The following is an 18,654-nucleotide window of genomic DNA, read 5'->3' as shown; positions in this document are numbered from 1 at the left end:
CCTCCCGGTTTCAAGCAATTCTCCTGCCTCAGCCTCCCGAGTAGCTGGGACTACAGGCTCGTGCCACCACGCCCAGCTAATTTTTGTATTTTTTAAATTGCATTTTAGGTTTTGGGGTACATGTGAAGAACATGCAAGATTGTTGCATAGGTACCCATGCTATCTCTCCCCAACTCCCCACCCCCCGCTGTCCCTCCCCTATTTCTCCCCAACAGACCCCAATTTTTTTGTATTTTTTTTTTAGTAGAGACGGGGTTTCACCATGTTGGCCAGGATGGTCTCGATCTCTTGACCTCGTGATCCGCCCGCCTCGGCCTCCCAAAGTGGAGAATGCTTATTTGAACATATACCCCAAACATTGTTTCCCTACCTTCCAGAAAATGCCTCTTTGGAAGGATTTAAGACAGTCTGATGTTTCTGCAAACATGTCTGCTTTAGGAGCCATCTTGCCCTTCTCAGCGTTCACCTGGGATGTATTTATTCTTCCATTTAACCTTTACAGGCGACCACGATGGTGGCGTGTCCTTCCATGGGGCCATTACCTCTCACAGGGATCCTCGTGTCTGGTAGAAAACAACCGCTCCAAGTTCTCTGCATCCTAACTTCACCAGGACACGCAGATAAACCTATTTAAAAAAAAAAAATCTTTTTAAATTCTCAACTTGGCAGTGTAAATAAGGCTCTTGCAACGCCCTCAGGTAATAACCACGGGGAGTCATCACGGTAAGAAGGATGGTAGAGCTGGGCGCCTTACTCAAAGCCAAGGCGTTCGCAATCTCTGGGGCCCGGCTGCTGTGCCTGGGCGTGTGCACCGTGCACTCCGAAGCGGTGTGCGGCGGTGGCCTTGGAGGTGCCCGTGGCCTTAGGAGATCCCGGGGCCCGGCGCCCTCCGCTCCGCACCGGGCCGCGTCCCCGGCCTGGGAGCGGAGCAGCGCGGCTCTGGCATGCTAAGTGGGCAGCTCTGGGGCGCCTTTGTTCCTCGCGGCCGTCTCCCAGGGCCGGCTTCCCTCTGAATCTAAATGGGCTTCTCCTGCACCCGCGCCGCCCTGGCCCCCTGGCCTGGGCACTGCGCCCCTCGGTGATGCGCGCCCGGGCACCTGGGGCGTGGGCGCGCGGGGGCAGCCCGGGCCAGGCGAGCGCGGGAGGGGCGCCTGTGGTCCCTGCGCGGGCCCGAGGGGGCGCCCCGGCCTCTGCCCCGCCAGTCGGCGGCGCCCAACCTGGGGGTCCCGCCGCCCGCAGCCGCAAGTCTCGCGGTGCTACCGCTCTGACCGGGGAGCCGCGGGCCGGGCGCCCCCCGCCGCGCGACAAAGGCTGAACTGTGAGGAGGCGGCCGAGGAGGGGGAGGCGGAGGCGGGGCAGGCGGGGACGGCGGGCGGCCGCGGCGGCGGGGAGCGCGGAGGGAGCGCCCTCCTTTGTGTGGCGGCGGCGCCTGGGCCTGACCGGGTCCCCGGGGCTGCGCCCGGCTCCGCGCCGCCCCTCCCGCGCCCCTGGCGGCGCGCGCCGATCCTCTCCGAGCAAGATGGCAACCCCGGCGGCGGTCAACCCTCCGGGTGAGTAGCGGCCTGGGCCCCGCCGCCCGCCGCAGCCCGCAGGCCCTGCCTGGGGCCGGAGCGGACCGGGGCGCGGAGCCGCAGCTCGGCGCGGTGGGTGGCGGAGCGGCTGTCAGCGCGCGGCGGCCGCAGCATCAGCATCAGCACCAGCACCGGAGCGGCGTCTGCATCCCGACCCTGCCCATCCAGTCCCGGGCAGGCGCCGGTCCGGCCCCGCGGGCGGCCGCACGCTGGCCTCGCACGCTCGGGAACCCCAAGGGCCGGCCCGGGAGCCCCCAAAGTTCTGAAAATAACCACCTTTGCCTTCCCCATCCCACGCATTTTTCTCTTCCGGTCCCGGCTTTTGTGGCATCGCGGCGTCAGCCAGTCCTGGCTGGTGGAGGGCTCCGCGCTGACTGAGGGAAAAGTTTGGAGCCGGGATTCAACAGGGTCCAACTCCCGGGACTCTGCCCTGCCCGCCCCACACCCAAGCGCTGGTCCTTTGCGTCTTTTGCGACTGGCTGCTGTGTCCCAGCCCTCTAGGGGCACAAAACACCCAGCCTGTGGTCACCAGCGTGGAGCAGCCACGGTCCTGCCCAAGTGGCATCCTCTGCCTTCTGGGCTGACCTTTCCGCAGGGTGCAGCCTGTGACAACTGAGCTCATTCCTAAAGATTTCAAAAATAGACGAGTTGTGATGGAGTGGCAGCCTTGAGTTGTTTCGGTATTGTAGCAGGGAAGTTCTGTTTTTGTTGGGAAAGTTGTCTACCTGATGAGCAGGGTGTGGGAGAAGAGAAAGGTGGACATCTAAGCTGGTACAAACTTCTGGTGTTGTGCAGAGACTGCTGTGGGCATGGCAGGTTGGTAGTCCCTGTGGAGGATGCAGGGAGAGTCACAGAGTGTGGCCCCCAGGAAATTCCCAGCAGAGGGAGGTCATGTGTTGGAGATGGGGAGAGTGGAAGGAGGAACATCAATGCCTCGCAAAGGAAAGCATCTGTCATCATAGGGTTAAGAATGAAAGATCCTTTTCATCGAAGGGGGCCAGGGACGGGTTTTGGAGATTGGACGTTTTGCCTGAACCTTGAAGACTGGAAGGTTTGAAGGTACAGAGTCAGGAGCAGAGGGGCATTGCAGGCATAAATGACAGTGGACTTGTTCTAAGAATGTGCAGAGGTCGGTGAGTGGTTGGTGCACTGGGGTTATAAGAGGCAGCAGTGGGATTTAACATTGAGTTGTTTGGATGTGGCCAGGCTTTAAAGGACAGACTGAGGAGTGAGGACTTTCTCCACATTAAGGGAGAGTTCTCTGCATACTTCCTAAGAACCATACAATAAAATAGAAAGTAGAAAAAAGAGAGAGAGAGTCCTCAATGGTATTGAACAAGGAAATCGCATGATCACTTTTTCTGGAAGGTTGATTTGTCAGCCATGTCTAGGAAACATAGAAAGGAGGGAAGAAGACTTGGGGCAGGGAGGCCAGCATGAAATGAGGCGGGTCCTGGGGAGGCCAGACTTGGTGGCTGTGGCGGGACCAGAGAGGAAGGAATGCACAGGGGGCAGGTGGAGGAGTTTCAGTTTTGGCACTGATTAGATCTGGAGTAGCAGTAAAGGAGGAGGCCAATGAGAGGCAAAGGGAGGTGTTCATGGAGACACCAAGGTGAAGAGCCTGTGTAATTCCAAGGAAGGCAGTTCCAACCGCAGAAATAGGGACTCCTGGAAGAACAGACAAGGAGGCCTCTGTCCAGAACACTGAGGAGGAACATGGCTGGTCTGAAAACACATCTGTGTCGTTTTGCTGAAACTGAAGCTGCCATTTCAACCCATTCAACTAATTCAAAATCAATAGAAAGTTGGAAGATTTAAATGTTATGAAATTAGAGAAAGCAAAAGAAGTTAAATGAAGATCCTTTAGTCCAACATAGCTTTACATTCGGAACAGGAGTAAAATCCCTGACGATTTACGTAATTTCCATGCCAGGACATGATTGTTTAAAACTGTTTTGTCCATTACATTTCTTCATGAGCTAGGTGGACTAAAGATGGAGTCGCTGCCCCTGGCCCAGTGGTGTGGAGCACAGGAGGGCCTGTGCCCGTGCCTTGGACTGCGGCATACGTGAATGGTGCAAGCGCGGGGGATTGTTTGCGTTGTTAGTCAACACCTGGCCAGCTTGGCAGATGCTTTTCTCTGTTGACAGAGACACCAGGGATCTTGAGCATGGTGGTAATTTCTCAAGTGAAACTTCCTTGCGGTGATCACCTTTGCTATTACCCACTATCTTTTTTTTTTGCTGGTCTCCTGAGGATGATTCATGGGGAGGTGTTATTCTTGCTGCATGTGAATCTCTATCTTCTTCGGGAGAAAGGGTTTGATCTCTTAAAGGGAGATGGCTCAGAGTTTGAGCCAAAGAGAGAGATTTCAGATTCTGTGGGCAATTTACTACAAAAAGAGCCAGGGCACCCAAGCTTGTCATCCACAGCCTACCTCACATGGGCAAGGGCCTTGTGATATGTCTTTGAATTCCTTTTTCTGCCTCCCTCCTCCCCCCAGATATGGTTGCTTTGCAAAGAATAAGATATTGGTAAACAGAGCAAATGGACTGGGAAGCACCAGGATTTATTTCTGTTGCTAGTCTGTGTCCAGGGTACAAAGGCCACAGCCAGTCACCTCCGCATCCTCTCCCACCTGTTCCTCTTTTCCCAGCTGACCACTTCACAACAGCAGAACCGTTTGCGATGACACTCCTCTGTGATGTGTAGTGGGAATTCTCTAGGGCCTTGTTGGTGACAGGTGATGTTGGGGTCTTCACCGACATCTGTTGATATAATCCAGGCCCAAATTTTGAATCTGCTCCTTCAAGGTCCCCTGTTTGGGTTTCTACCAGTTACTCTGGGAGAGCAGAAAGAAGGATTGGGCTCCCGGATATTCTCCTCATGATTTCTGCTATGACAGTCCTGACTATATTTCTCATATCCTGTGGTCCTGGGTATCCCCTACTTCTGGATCATTTCCAATTTCCTTACATTGGTCACTGAAACTGTTGTATTGGCTGATTTTCTGTATTCTCTCTGGCCAGAAATGACATAAATCCTTTAGATTAGAGAGTGGTGTCATAGAATCTTCGTGTGTGTGTGTGTGTGTGTGTGTGTGTGTGTGTGCGCCTATTATTTGTTTTGCTACCTTTTTGAATGGCATTTAAGTATTTCTGATTTATAGGAAATAGTGAAGGTTTGAATGGGTTATATGCATGAAAGGGTATTTTAGCATTGTGCCAGTGGCACAATTAAGAAGGAGATTGTTTCACCAATGTCATTGTTCCATCTTCATCTTTTGTAATTTAAGCATGAGGAAATCAGCTACAAATTCAGTCCAATAATCATTAGGAATTAGGCAGTATGTGGACAGTCTCTGAGATGAGTATTTGCAGAATAATTAATAAGGCTTGCATGTTTTAAAGGATTTCAAAATTATGTCTTAAGAGATTTGGAATTCTACTTTTTCTGAAATTAATTATTGGATTTTTTTTTTCTACTTCCAGATTTCTGGTCTTTGGCATTTTAATCTAGAATGGATGGTGTAGTGCAGGAACATTCTCTGGACAAATTGCCTTAGATGGGGGGACGTTTGAATCAGTTTGTTGAACTGGTTAAATATCTTTGATAAACCAAGCTCTCTGCAGCAAATAGAGCAATGTGGAGATGAGGAAGAGTATTTCTTGACCTCAGGGAGTTCTAAGTCTAATAGGGAAGGCATGAATAGACTGACTTAATAACACCAGGTGGAATGAAATAAATGTTGACGAGGCGTATTCATATCATTATGGGGAACCAGAGAAAGTCTTATGGGAGGGAGCTTCTGAATGTGGGCCTTTTGAAGGGAGAGATTTTTGACTTACAGAAAATGTAGGAACGGTCATTTTGAGCTGATGGCTGTGGTGTGGGGCAGACAGATTTGTGAAAATATGGGACACTGTCAAGTGGTTGTTTCCTCAGTGCTCTTGGGGACTCAGTGGGATTCCCAAGAATGCAAGTAGGTTTTGAGCCTTTTGAGACGTGTGTGCTATGCTTGCAGGCTGACCTGCCTTGAGTGGGGCTGGAACAGCCAAAACAGCTGGAGGTACAATTCAGCCCAATTGCTCTATATCTTGTCCTTCGTTGAATCTAGAAGCCCATCAATTGCAGGACACATCATTATTTTATGGACTTCTAAGAAAAAAATGAGCAGATGGCCTTTTGGCTTTCATTAAAAGAAAGAAAAAACACGAAGAAGTGACATCTGAAAAAAGGTTTATTCATTTCTTCAGTATGTATTTATTTTAATTAATTAACAAACTTTGATTAATTTTTTTTAAATGTTTTTTTTTTTTTTTTTAAGAGCAGCTTAAGTTCACAGCACAATGGAAAGGAAGGCACAGAGGTTTCTCAAATATCCCCTGCCCCACACATGCACAGCCTCCGCCATGATCAGCATCCCCCAGCAGAATAGTACATGTGTTACAATTGATGAACCTACAGTGACACATCCTTATCACCCAAAGTCCATAGTTCACATGAGGATTCACTCTTGGTGGTATTTGTTCTGTGGGTTGGAGAAATGAACATGACTTATATCCACCTTTATTATATCATGCAGAGTATTTTCACTGCCCTAAAAATTCTCCATGCTCCACCTATTCATTCCTCCCACTTCTGAATTCTTGGCAGCCACTGATCTTTTAGTTTTGTCTTTTCCAGAAAGTCGTATAATTGGATTCATGCATTACGTAGCCTTTCCAAACAGGCATTTTTTGCTTAATAGTATGCATTTACATTTTCTCCATATCTTTTAGTGGCTTGTTAGCTCATTTGTTTTGGTGCTCAAGAACATTCCATTGTCTGGATGTACCACAGTTTATTTATTCATTCAGCTACTGGAGGACGTCTTTGTTGCTTCTAATTTTTGGCAATTATTACGAAGCTGCTACTGGCTAGTATTTATTGAGTAACTCCTATGTGCCGGGGACTGATCTTGGTTCTGGGGTCACCGTGGTGAGCAAATTAGATATACCTCCTACCATCATGCTGCTTGCTAGCAAGACAAATAGTCACAAAAGAGTAACACAAATAGGTTAGTTATGAAATGTGTAAATGTTATGAAGAAATGGTCCCCTGAGATAAAGTAACTAAAGGACCTAAATTAGAGGATTAGCAAAGGCCATTTGAAGTTGGTGAAAGCCTCTTTGAGGAGTTGACCCTTGAGTCAAGCTCCAAGGAATGAAGAGAAATGTGAGGAAGAGCATTCCAGGCACAGGAACGAGCCCCTGCAAAGAGCTGGACAGGTTTGAGGAAACAGAACAGGACGGTGTGGCTGGAGAATGGGGAGAAAGGGCGACAGTGGCGTGAGAAGCTGGAGCTGTGGTCGAGGCCAGCTCATGGGGGCCACAGAACTTGGGTTAGGGGCTGAGACTTTATTTTCAAGGTGCTGGAAATCTACTGAAGGGGCTTTGAGGCTTTGAGCAAGGGACACGATCTGACATGCACTTTTAAATGCTCCTTCTGGCTGCCTTGTGGAGAGCCAATTGGACTGAAGGGAAGGGAAAAGCAAGACCCCAGTTAGATGGTGCTGACTTAGGCCAGGGGCTGTCAGTAGAGATGGAGAGAGAGAGGTGGATTTGAGTTATATTTAGGGCAGGGATGCCATGCTGAACAATTCCAGGGCACCAGTTATTTCCCTGACAACCCTTGGGCAGGGCATGTCCTGCTTCAGGCAGGATCATAATGACTTCATGGTAAGGAGCTAGGGGAAGAGTCAAAGATGATTTCCAGCTTTCTGTCCTGACACCTGGGTGGTTGGAGGTGACAGGAAGTTAGTGAGAGGCAGATGGCCAGTGGGGTGTGCTCCAGGCTTCAGTATTGGACAGCTGTGTTGAGCTGCTCATGAGACAAGCAAGTGGAAGTATCATGGAGGCAGTGGGACATGTCCTTCCAGAGATCTGGGCTGAGAAGGAAAGCAGAGGGATGTGAAACAGCCGTTTACCAGGTTCTCTAAGTGCTTGCCTTGGGGTAAGTTAGGTCACAGAACATAGAGCTCTTGGTCCAAGTACCGTAGTTCTCAAGCAGTGCTTGGGTTTACTGCTTTATTGCCTGACTCTGTTGAGATTCACTAAGACACAAGCTCATAGGGAGATTATCTCTGCATCTTTTCCAGATCCGTCAATCCACTCATTTTCATCTATCTATGTATCTATCTATCTACTTACCTACCTGTCTATCGTATGTCTGTCATCTCTCTCTGTCTCTCCCTTTCTCTCCTTTTGTGGGACAGGTCAGACTGTTGGAGTAGCTCACCACACGGAACTCTTTGTTCAATGAATAAGAGTTATTTCTGTTTTAGCTGAGTTCCTTTCTACCTGAGGGCTCTTGCTATGCTGTGTCTCTCTTCTTGGAATGATTAATTGCTCACCATCCCTCCTTCCCTACTCTTACCTCTCCCTACTCCTGACCATTTTCCTGCCCAGTTCCTTTTTGTCGTCTGGTCTTGGCTTGAATTCTTACTCCGTCAGGGAAATCCGTCCTGATCCCTTTATCCAGGTAAAGTGCATTCTTCCAGGGCCCCATAGGGCTGTACTTTGCTTCTGGAGCACTTTGCCTCGTGCAAATTGTGTTTTTATTTGATTGATACCTGACTGGAAGCCCTCTGAGGGCAGGGAATGTATTAATCAGTGTGGCAGCCCTGGCACCTCCATATTGCTTCCCATACAATAGATACCCAGTAGGGTTTTGTTAATGAATAAAAGGATGGATGCCAGGGAACTGTGTTATATTTTGTATGTGGCTGCCTTTCAATGACTCCCTTAAAGGAATATATCCTGTATTTGTGGGTCTCTGTAACAAAATAGGCCAGAGCTGTCTAATTGAGATTCCGACTTTTATTTGTCAGAACTGATTTTGATCTGAAAATCCTACCGAGATAATCCCTATGCAAACTAGCTCCTCTAGACTTTATAATAAGGAATCTTGGACACACAAAACTCATCATTCCTCCCAGGAGAAGGGTAGGTCAGACTGGCTGGTGGCAGCGGCAGGTTCTGTGTTAGTCCCACAAGGGTCTTCTTGGAAGGGAAGTGGCATCCTCCCATTTACTGCCTTCTGTGTTGTGTGCGAAACTATTGACATGGCTTGATTAATTACCAGCAGTTGGTTATGAGACAGATTCCAGGATGGCTTTGAGATTCAGCTACCCTAACAGCATTCAGGAAGGCTGCAACAAGGTCAAAGGATGCATTCATTGCCCTCTGATTGAATAGGCCAGACTAGAGTTGGAAGCTAAGGCTCTTTGCAGATAAGCAGAGACTCTGTGGCTGCCAAGTCTATAACAATTTGATGATTTTTTTCAGGGGAATCTACAAAAGTGCCAAGATGTTTACAAATAGGTGCTTCCTGTTTTCATGCATTGTATGAAAACACAGGGCATCTCTTACGGTTTTGGTTGCATTGTGAGAACGCACGAAGGAGAGGTTGGGTTTCTCCTAGCCCCTGCTGAGGAGTTGGCGGCTTTCTTCACTGCAGCCACTTTTCCCCCACAATAAAGATCTGTGTTGACTGTAAAAAATTTGGAAGATGCACCAAAGCACTAAGATAATTCTACTACTCATAACTAACATTTTTGCATATACCCTTATAGACTTTGCTCTAAATATTGTATGTGTCTGTGTATATATAACAAAGTAGAATTGCTTTGAACATATTGGTTTGCCATCCCTTTGTTAATGGTATATCCTACCAAGGATACTGATTTGAGAGGCTGCATGTTTCCTGGTTATGGCTGTGTCGTAATCCACTACCTCACTTTCTTTTATCTGGGTATATCATATTTGATGTGCGTTTCTATTTGCCAGAATTGTACCCAGATTGTAATGAACACCCCTGTATATGAATGAATATATGAATACATGATTTTTCCCCTTATTGTCACTTCTTAGAAGTAGAATTGAACAGTCAAGTGGATTTATATACTTTTATTTTATACCGCTGTCCACAAAGGTTAGATCAGAGGCTCAGAGAGGCTCAGAGACTTACCTGGAGTCCCCAGCAGGTAGGTGGATGAGCAGGTCTTACACTCAGACCTGTGTCCCCTGTCCTTGGCAGAGCCTGGCAACCCAAGCCAGGCCCTGTTGCCTCTAAGTCTGGAACTCAGATCATCTACTGATGTCTATAAAGGGCAACTGTGTATCTTTCCTGGCCTCCTTCAGTGATTTAATAATTTCAGTAGTTTTTCTTAATTGCTGTTAGGGTAATTGGTCCAGGTCAAAACAGGCAGGAAGTTGCCCTACTCAACAGGCAGAGAGCCTCTGATGGCCTCAGTGGGCCACTGCAGGGTCCCAGTAACCCGGCTCTCCATGCCAACCTGGGTTCTCACCTGAGGCCCCATTGTTCCCCCTCCATCCCCTCCTTACTAATTCACCTCTTCCATATGGCCTTCTTCAAACGCTGCTGCCACTAACGTACCCAGAAACCTTTGCTCCCCATCTGTTGTCCATACATCCTCCTAGGATTGATCTACACACTTTTAACCAGACCACCTGGCTGACAGGGTGGTCCTCAGGACTCAGAGAGCCTGCGGCGAGGTGATTTCTGGTCCTTTCTGCCTGCATGTGATACCATTAGCCAGGCCATGGTGGTTATTCCTATATCAAAGGCACATTCAGGAGTTGTTAATAACTGAGGATAAATGTGTTTGTTTCTGATTTGGCCATCCCTACTTTTCTTCCAACAACTCTACAAAAGTAGAGAGCAGATGCAGGTGGAACTGGGCACCTCTCTATCCAGGCTCAGGTGGCGAAAGGAATGACTCAGAGTTAGGACAGCCTGGGAGGACTCAGGAGTGCCATGTCCACGGTGGGAGCAGCAGGGGAGTTGGCCTGAGCTGAAACCCAGCTCTTCAGGTAGAGCCAGGCCTTCCAAGAGGTAGATTAGCTGAAGGCCTGACTGGTGGCTGAGCAAGGGAGGTGGGGCCAAAGGAGAGGAGGGTGGCCTTCCATATACTCTGCCTGTTGAATAAGGCACCTTCCTGCCCGCTTTGGCCTGAACCGCCCAATTACCCTAACAGCAGTTAAGAAAAAACCCACTGAAATGATTAAATCACTGAAGGGTGGTCAGGAAAGGTACACAGTTACCCTTTCGAGACTTCAGCAGGTGAGCTGCGTTCCAGACTTAGGGGCAGCAGGAAGTTAATTGGTGCATGAATTTTTAAATTAATAGCCACACAAGATCGTCTTGTCTTTCTTATCTTCAGTAGACCTCTGAGGTGAGTAGCGGGACATGTGAGGAACCTGGGCACAGAGGGCAAAGGTGTATCCACACAGTGCTTCTCCACGGGGGGCATTTGCAGTGTCTGGAGACATTCTTGTTTGTTGCACCTTCAGGGAGTCGGGGTGTGACCAGAATCTATGGGTAAAGGCCAGGGATGCTGCTGGACATCCTACGGTGCACAGGGCAGCCCCCACAACCAAGAGTTTATCCAGCCTCAGATGTCAATAGTGCCAAGGTTGAGAAACTCTGGTCTATGGGAACAAAACTCTGTAGGCCTCTGGACGGTGGCAGCTGGAAGAAAACCCCCAGGAGTTCCACAAGGGTGTGTGGCCCCCAGATAATAAAGAGCTGGGCCCTTTAAAACATGTCAGGAAAACATGACGGCTTTAAAAGAAAGATGATGCTTTTGAGATAGTTATGAAATCCGTGATGGAAGTTAATTTAAATGCGAAATAACAGAACTGCAAAAAGTTATTTTATTATTATTTTTAGAACAGCATTGATGTTTCTATCCCATCAGCAGTTTGAAATGAGGCATAGTCTGGAATCGTTTGCCATAATTTGATATGCTTGATGGATTCCAAGTCCCCCAAAGAATAAAATGAATGAATGTGATCAAGGATCACAGCTGTGTTCTCTCTCTCTCTCTCTTTTTTTTTTTTTTGAAAACATTTCTCACCAAAAAACTTCCAATTCAGTTCAGCCAACGTCCGTGAATACCACTTCTATTCCCTGCACAAAGGGTGCCATGCTCAGTGCTGGTGGTGGTGGTACAGTGGGGGTGGGTTGGAAACAGGTTGGCTACGTGCGTGTTCCGCCAGTCTTGAACACATGCAGCCCTGGACACTTTTATGCAAATTTATGCAAACGACTGACCAACCATTGGTGAGCAGGGGAGAATGTAGACCCCCTCCATTTCTTCCCTGCAGGCAAGGAAAGATGCTGAAGGCTGTGTTTCGGGCATGCAACACATTGCAGGACTTCTTTTCCTAGTCAGTGTCACGAACTGCAGGCCTTATTTCCAGCTGCTTGCTGGGGCTGTGGGGCCCACGCATTCTGCAAGGCCCACCTCTCCCATATACCCCCTCCTCCTGCTAGGTCCCCGGTGGCAGCGAGTGGCACCACTACCCATTCACTGGCTCAAGCCAGACATTAATTATTTTAATTGCTTATCCACCTAATTAAACAAATATTAATTGAATGCCAACCGTGTGCTCACAGTGGTGTGCAAACCCAGGCGTGGTTTCTGCTTTCACAGAGCTTTCCTGTGTGGTAGGAGAGTCAGCCATTTATTAAATAATAAGTATTGTGAAAGAAAGGAGTCTTTTGTTTCCAAATGCAACGGGAGGCCATTGAAGTGTGGTGAGTGGGGGCGTGATGTGATCAGACCTGGGTTCTGAAAAGCTCTCTGGCTGAGGAGTGAGGGACATGCTTTTGGCAGCAGGCTGGTGAGGAGGGAGGCCTGCCTGGAGGCCATCTCAGAAGCCCATGTGAGGGACATGGAGGCCCGTGGACAGCAGTAAATGGATCCTTCGGATACTTAGGAGGAGAAACAATTGAACCAAGAGAATAAGTAATGGATCAGATGGGAGATGAGAGAGGGAGTGGCAGTGTTCCTGACTCAGCCACTGGGTGGATAGGCTGTCATTTCCCTGCTGGAAAACACTGGATGAGATCCAGGTGTTTTGGACTTTTTGGTGGGGGTTGGGGAAAGATCAAGAGTTTGGTTGAGTTTAAAGCACGTTGAGTTTAAGACCGCCAAAGGAGATGGGGATTTCTCAGAAATCTCCAAGTTGCTTCGTTTCCCCCTGGAGTCAGAACTTTGCTTTTTTTTTTTTCTTTCCCCACTGCTGTGTCCCCAACACCTTGAGTAAGATCTGGCACATACTTGGTGCTTAATCAATATTTGTTGAATGAATGAATGAATTGGTCTCCACATCCTCCAGATCCCAAACAAATGAAAAGAGCTGTGTCCACCACAAGGTTTCTTGTTTTTGATAATTTTTCATGCTGAACTTATTTCAGGTTTACAGACAAGTTGCAGGAATAATACAGAAAGCTCTTGTATACTCGTCCCCCAGATTCCCCCATTGTGTTGCTATTTTACCACTTTGGCTTTATCAGTTTCTCTCTCTCTCTCTGTCACACACACACACACACACACACACACACAGTGCCATTTGAGAATGAGTGCCACGCACAATATGCCTTCTAACTCTGAATGCTTCAATGCGTATTAATTCCTAAGAATAAGTACATTCTCCCATATAACTACAATTTATGACCAAAATCAGGGAGTTGGCATTAATGCAATAGCATTATCTAATCCACAGACCTTGTTCAATTTTCACCAATTGTTCCTTATAACAAAAAAATGATTTTTCAGGTCCAGGGTTTAATCCAGGATTATAAGTTACATTAAGTTCTGATGTCTCTTTACTGTCCTTTAATTCTGGAATAATTCCTCAGTCTTTTTTTCTTTTTTCTTCTGTCTTTCATGAACTGAACTTTTTTTGCCGAGTATAGGCCTCTAATTTTGCAAGGTATCTCTCAGTTTGGTTTTGTTTGATGGTGCCTCACAATTGCACTGGAGATGCACTTTTCTAAACTTTCATTTTTTTTGACAAGAGCACTGCAAAAGTGCTGTTGTATCATAGGGTTACTTTTAACAATCATTTAAAAGTGAGTCCCTCTGTTGATGAAGTCAAGGTCATGTGTAGACAAGACTAAGATGATTAGTCATCTGAGATGCCATTTACATGCTTGGCAGACCTCATCTTCGGGTCCTGTACACCATTTGTGAGTATAGGCAGCTTTATATGCTTCTTGCTGAGTACAGGTCCCAGAGGATTTTTAAAAAAAGATTGTAAGATTAACGCTTTCCTAAACTAAGTATCAACTTTGTTTGACAAATAAAATAATGATAAGCGAACCATGCAAAGATGATCGTATCGCTAATAAAGTCAATAGGGAGTTGAAGTGTTTAATTACCAACTTTCCTGACATACAAATTGAAAAGCTTTTCAGGTAAGTTGCTCACGTGGAATTCCTGAAACACACTGCAATTAGCAATTGGATCTTCATTCAAACAGTAATTAGTGTGTGTGATTTGTCTTGTTCTGGGTTGCTTGTGCATGTCCGGGTTTAGATATGTATTTGCATTTAATGGAAATTAACTTATATTTTTAAGTTTCACTTAATAAGAAGTTTGGGTTTTACTGTGGCTTCATAAAAAGAGACCCCCTTTTGTTACCTGACTTAGTGACTTAAAAGCCAAATTTGGGGAGTTATAATTTGTCTGCAGAAACTTGGTGAATTTTCCAGTATGAGAATTCTCCCTCCTCTTCGCATGCCCCGTCTGCTGCTGCTTCTCCCTCCACCTTCTCTTCCTTCTCCTTTTTCTTTTCTCCTTCCCCCCCGCCTTCCTCCCTCTTTCTCCCTTTCCTCCTTCCCTCCTCACTCTTTCTTCCTCCTTTGTTCTTTCCTTCTTTTCCTCCTTCTCTCCAATCCTCTCTTTTTCTTAAAGACCCAAAGAGACAGGATGAGGTGGAAATGCTTGGTCTACCTAGTATTTAACGCAGTCTGCCAGGAGACAGTACAGACCTCGAAGACATCCGTTTTCCCAGCTGTGAAATGAGGCGGCTCTTCCGTTGGGTACTGGCCATGCGTTAGGGCTGTTCTGTGCACTTGAGATTCAGAGGTGGACCGGACGCTGCACAGCCTGGTGGATCAGGGGACCGTGGTATGTGGGTGACTGGTTGCTCTCTTGTTCCTACTGTTGCCTTATATGTAAAATGGTGGTGATCACAGCATTCACCTCGTTTGGTTGTGGCATGGTTCTATTCACAATGTTTGGGATGGTACCTGGCACACAGTAGATACTCTGTACACACTACTTGTTTCTCTCAGCACCATCCCAGTAGTGTGGAACACAGCACAGGGTTTGGGATTGAAAGGCATCTTTCCAGCCCGGCAGTGAAAAGTTGGGGAGCAAAGAACCAGTTGTGCTTGTTGAAGAGAGGGGGTCTCTCATGAAGCAGCAAGCCCCATCTTCCCTGGCACTCTGAGGCTGCTGAGTGTGTGCAGGATCATAAGCTGTCCCTGCTCTGGGCATCCCCAGTTCCACTGTGGGAAGAGTCTCTAGGCCCTGCCTCTGCTGCCCCTACCTTGCACTGCCCTGGGCAGAGCACAGTGGTGATCTTGGATTTGTCCCTTTGCTGACCCTCCTGGATCCGGCTGCTTCCTCCCGTGCCTGTCCTGCTGTGACAGTCTTCTCACCACCCCTCTCCATTTGGTGGACTGGCCTTCTGTCCTGACCTCTGCAGCTGATTGCAGACCAGCAATGCCCTCATCACCTACTCCCCTCTTCCCTGTTCTCCCTGACAGAGCGGGGATGAGGGTACTACTGTCCAAGGACTGTTCTTCCTCCTGCCCCTCCCATGCTCTGGACAAAGCAGATGGGATCTAACTACCCATATGGATCCTCTGTTGGATCTGGGGCTAGGGCTGCTGTGCTGGGGGACGGACAGTGTGTCTGGTCAGCCTGCACACCCAAAACTTACCTCTGTAGCTGGCTGGGTGCCCCATCTCCTTGCATCCCCTTACCTGCCCCTGCTGGGACTCAGGTTGAATCCCAAGACAATCAAGTTTTATTCTTTATGGACAGACTAGGAGTTAGGACGTGTACCCCTTTTTTCAAGTTCATTCATTTGTTCTCATTCATTCATTCATTCATTCAACAAATATTTATTGAATGTCTGCCCTTCATTCATCACAGTGCTTAGGTGCTGGGAATACACTGAGTGGAAAGAATGACAGTCTGCACCTTCACGCATTTACAGGCTTCTTGAGGGGAGCGTCTTCATGAGTCCTCCAAGCTGAACATTCCAGCACTGGAAACACCATTTTCCAAAATGCAGGATCTATAAGGTCTATCTGTCACTAGATGGCATGGTCAAATAGATAGCTCAGTGATTTGCAAACTTGACCCGGCGTCAGGCTCATCAGGAGGGCTTGTGAAAACACAAAGCACTGCCCTGTCTCAGTTTTGGTGTCAGTAGTTCAGGGGTGGAGTGAGCTGGGGTGGGATTTTCACTTCTAACAAGTTCCCGGTGATGCTGATGCTGCTGGCCCAGATACTCTTCAGATCCATTGAGGCAGGGGTGACACTAAGCCAGTACTGTCCAGTGCCAGCTAACTCACCTGGTTCAGGATGACTGGGCTCAATCGCCTCATTTCACAGCTGAGGAAATAAAAATGGTCGAACTGAGCCTTGAAACGCTGACGCTGATCCTAACACACCTCCTTCTTTAAGACCTCCTCCTTCTTAATGTAAGCTAGAGTTTCAGTTAGAGATGGTAGGGAGAACAGGGAAGTTAGGTGTATTACGATTCAAAGAGAAGCGGCTGATAATTTTTCAGAACTGATGAAAGTCATTGAGCTTCAAATTTAGGAGCAACAAGAAATTCCAAGCAAGATAAATAAAAAGATACTCAAACCTAAACTAAATGTAGGGAAAATAGAAAATCACAAAGAGAAAAACTTAGAAACAATAACAAACAGCAGACATATCACCTATACGGGAGCAGCAATTAGGTGGATGAATGACTTCTAAACAGTGAGCATGCAAGCCAGAAGACAGCACAATATATTAATACGCTAGTTGAAAATAATTGCAAACCTTGAATTCTATACTTACACAATTCATCTTTTAAGAATAAGAAGGAGATAAACATTTTTGGATGAGAAATTGAGAGGATTTGAGATCTCACTAAGGGAACTTCTAAAGGGGTACTTCTGGAAGATGGTAAGTGACCCCAGGTGGAAGTTCTCAGATGCAGGGAGAAATGGTGACTGAGCACTAGAATAAACATAAACATGCTTTGGCTATAAGTAATAACAACATGTGGCCGGGCACGGTGGCTCACACCTGTAATCCCAGCACTTTGGGAGGCCGAGGCGGGTGGATCACGAAGTCAAGAGATCGAAACCATCCTGGCCAAGATGGTGAAACCTTGTCTCTACTAAAAATACAAAAATTAGCCGGGTGTGCTGGTGCACGCTTGTAGTCCCAGTTACTCAGGAGACTGTGGCAGGAGAATTGCTTGAACCCGGGAGGGGGCGGTTGCAGTGAGCTGAGATCATGCCACTGCACCCCAGCCTCGCGACAGAGTGAGACTCTGTATCAAAAACAAAACAAAAAAATAACAACATCATGTGCTTCGTGAGGTGACCAGAGGTAGAGCTGTGTAGTTTAGAACTACTAAACCTTTACTAAGTAAGCATAGTAATATTTCTAGAGTAATAATTAAGGCATATAGAGTGTACAGCTTCCAAACATAGGATATTATTCATACAAATATTTCCATACTTATTTGTATTTATGTATGTAAGGAGAAGAGTCTGGATTTACATAGACCAAAAAGTTAACCACCATTATCACTTTTTGTGTCACTGTATTTCTTAGCCTTTTTGGTCTTGTAATTTATAATAGAATAAAAATACTAGAAAGAAAATGTGTTCCTAACTTACATATTTTATATTATATAATTAAAAGCACTTGCTTTTAAATCAAATGTATGTTGGTTTGCATATTTCAGCTCTGTCACTTAGCTGTGTGATTTTAGGCAGGTTCTTAGCCTCTTTGCTTTGATTTCCTGTAAAATTAGAATAATAGTAACAATAATACCTACCTCATAAAGCAGTTGTGTGTAAATGAGGGGACACATGAAATGTGCTTCGTACAGCACCTAATGGCATCTGTACCCAGTAAATGTTAGCTGTTAGCATCATCGGGTCATCATGGCCATCATCCTGGACCTGAGGCTCATTTCCACCAAGAGTGGGGGAGTGATGCCCAACAGATCTGAGCAGTGGCAGCATTGAGGAGTTAGTGTGGAAACATACAGGAATTCCTAACCCTAGGAACACGTTGCATACACTGGAAACACTTGTTACGTGATTGTGAGTCATGTGATCAGTTACGTCTGATGTCTTTTTTCAGTGTCTACTGAGGTGAGCATGTATATACATGCTTATTTGAGCTATTGATAGATTTCCTGAGGTTGAACTATATGTGTGTTCCTGGAATAAAAGGCACATGGTAACAGCATGTTTTTAAAAATATTAATATTATTTAATATTTTAAAAAATATTAATATTATTTAATATTTAAAAAATATTATTAAAAGATATGCTGAATTTGATTTGCTAAGATCCACATTAGTAAGTGAGATTACTAATTCCCATCCATTATTAGTAGTGAGATCTTTCTGCAAATATGCCAGAATTTGTAGTGTGGTCTGAAGATTTTGATGATATTTTGTGTGTGTGTGTGTGTGTGTGTGTGTGTGTCTGTGTGAAAGGGGGTGGAGAGAGAAAGAGAGAGAGAGAGAGAGAGAGAGAAAGAGAGAATATTGGTGGCCAGGATTCTTTCATTTTTTCAGCTCTAAAGACAGACAGCCCAGTTCAAACTAGCTTAGACAACCCATAAAGGCATTATCATCAAACTAGGATATCCAGGTGAGCATTTGGCTTCAAGTAAAGCTCCATGAGTGCTAGCACTTACTTAAGGCACTGTTTCTCTTCCTCATGGTCCCTTGGCTTTCCCCACCTTGTGTTGGTTTTATTCTCAGGCAGCTTCCACCCAATCGGGGGCCCAGTTGATCTTACCCATGGAAACTCCAGCAGGGGTCTTAGGGAGAATAGCCCTGCATGATATTCCTGAACCAGGCCCTATTGCCAGGGAACACCATGCTGTGACTGACCAGACCTGGGCACGTATACCCTCCAGGAACCCTGATGGGGTCAGACTTACCTGGGCCACTGGGACTGCGGGGGA

At 46.8% G+C, this 18,654-nt stretch overlaps 1 protein-coding gene and 1 long non-coding RNA gene across 6 annotated transcripts in view; one reads left to right on the top strand and one right to left on the bottom strand.

Moving 5' to 3' along the window:
- The window catches only part of LOC108289674, a 16,853-nt gene extending 15,484 nt beyond the window's left edge, over nt 1–1,369 (bottom strand). The window contains exons 1-2 of one of the 2 annotated variants that reach the window (XR_005196967.1): nt 1,261–1,369; nt 543–626 (exon numbers count right to left, since the gene is read on the bottom strand). This is a non-coding gene — a long non-coding RNA (uncharacterized LOC108289674). Of the gene's footprint in view, nt 1–542; nt 1,116–1,260 lie in introns of those variants that run through there. The other variant, XR_001819263.2, reaches the window with a different exon arrangement.
- Nucleotides 1,370–1,407: 38 nt separating this feature from the next.
- Nucleotides 1,408–18,654, top strand: part of ARNT2 (aryl hydrocarbon receptor nuclear translocator 2) — a 188,331-nt gene continuing 171,084 nt past the window's right edge. For all 4 annotated transcript variants that reach the window (XM_017509188.2, XM_017509189.2, XM_037731588.1 and 1 more), the window contains exon 1: nt 1,408–1,550. In XM_017509188.2, coding sequence (XP_017364677.1) covers nt 1,520–1,550 — 31 coding nt within the window. In that variant the 5' untranslated portion in view covers nt 1,408–1,519. The remainder of the gene's footprint in view (nt 1,551–18,654) is intronic.

Source organism: Cebus imitator, unplaced genomic scaffold (assembly GCF_001604975.1).
Source record: "Cebus imitator isolate Cc_AM_T3 unplaced genomic scaffold, Cebus_imitator-1.0 Scaffold410, whole genome shotgun sequence".
Classification (NCBI taxonomy): domain Eukaryota; kingdom Metazoa; phylum Chordata; class Mammalia; order Primates; family Cebidae; genus Cebus; species Cebus imitator.
This window is presented reverse-complemented; position numbering and strand designations above follow the sequence as displayed.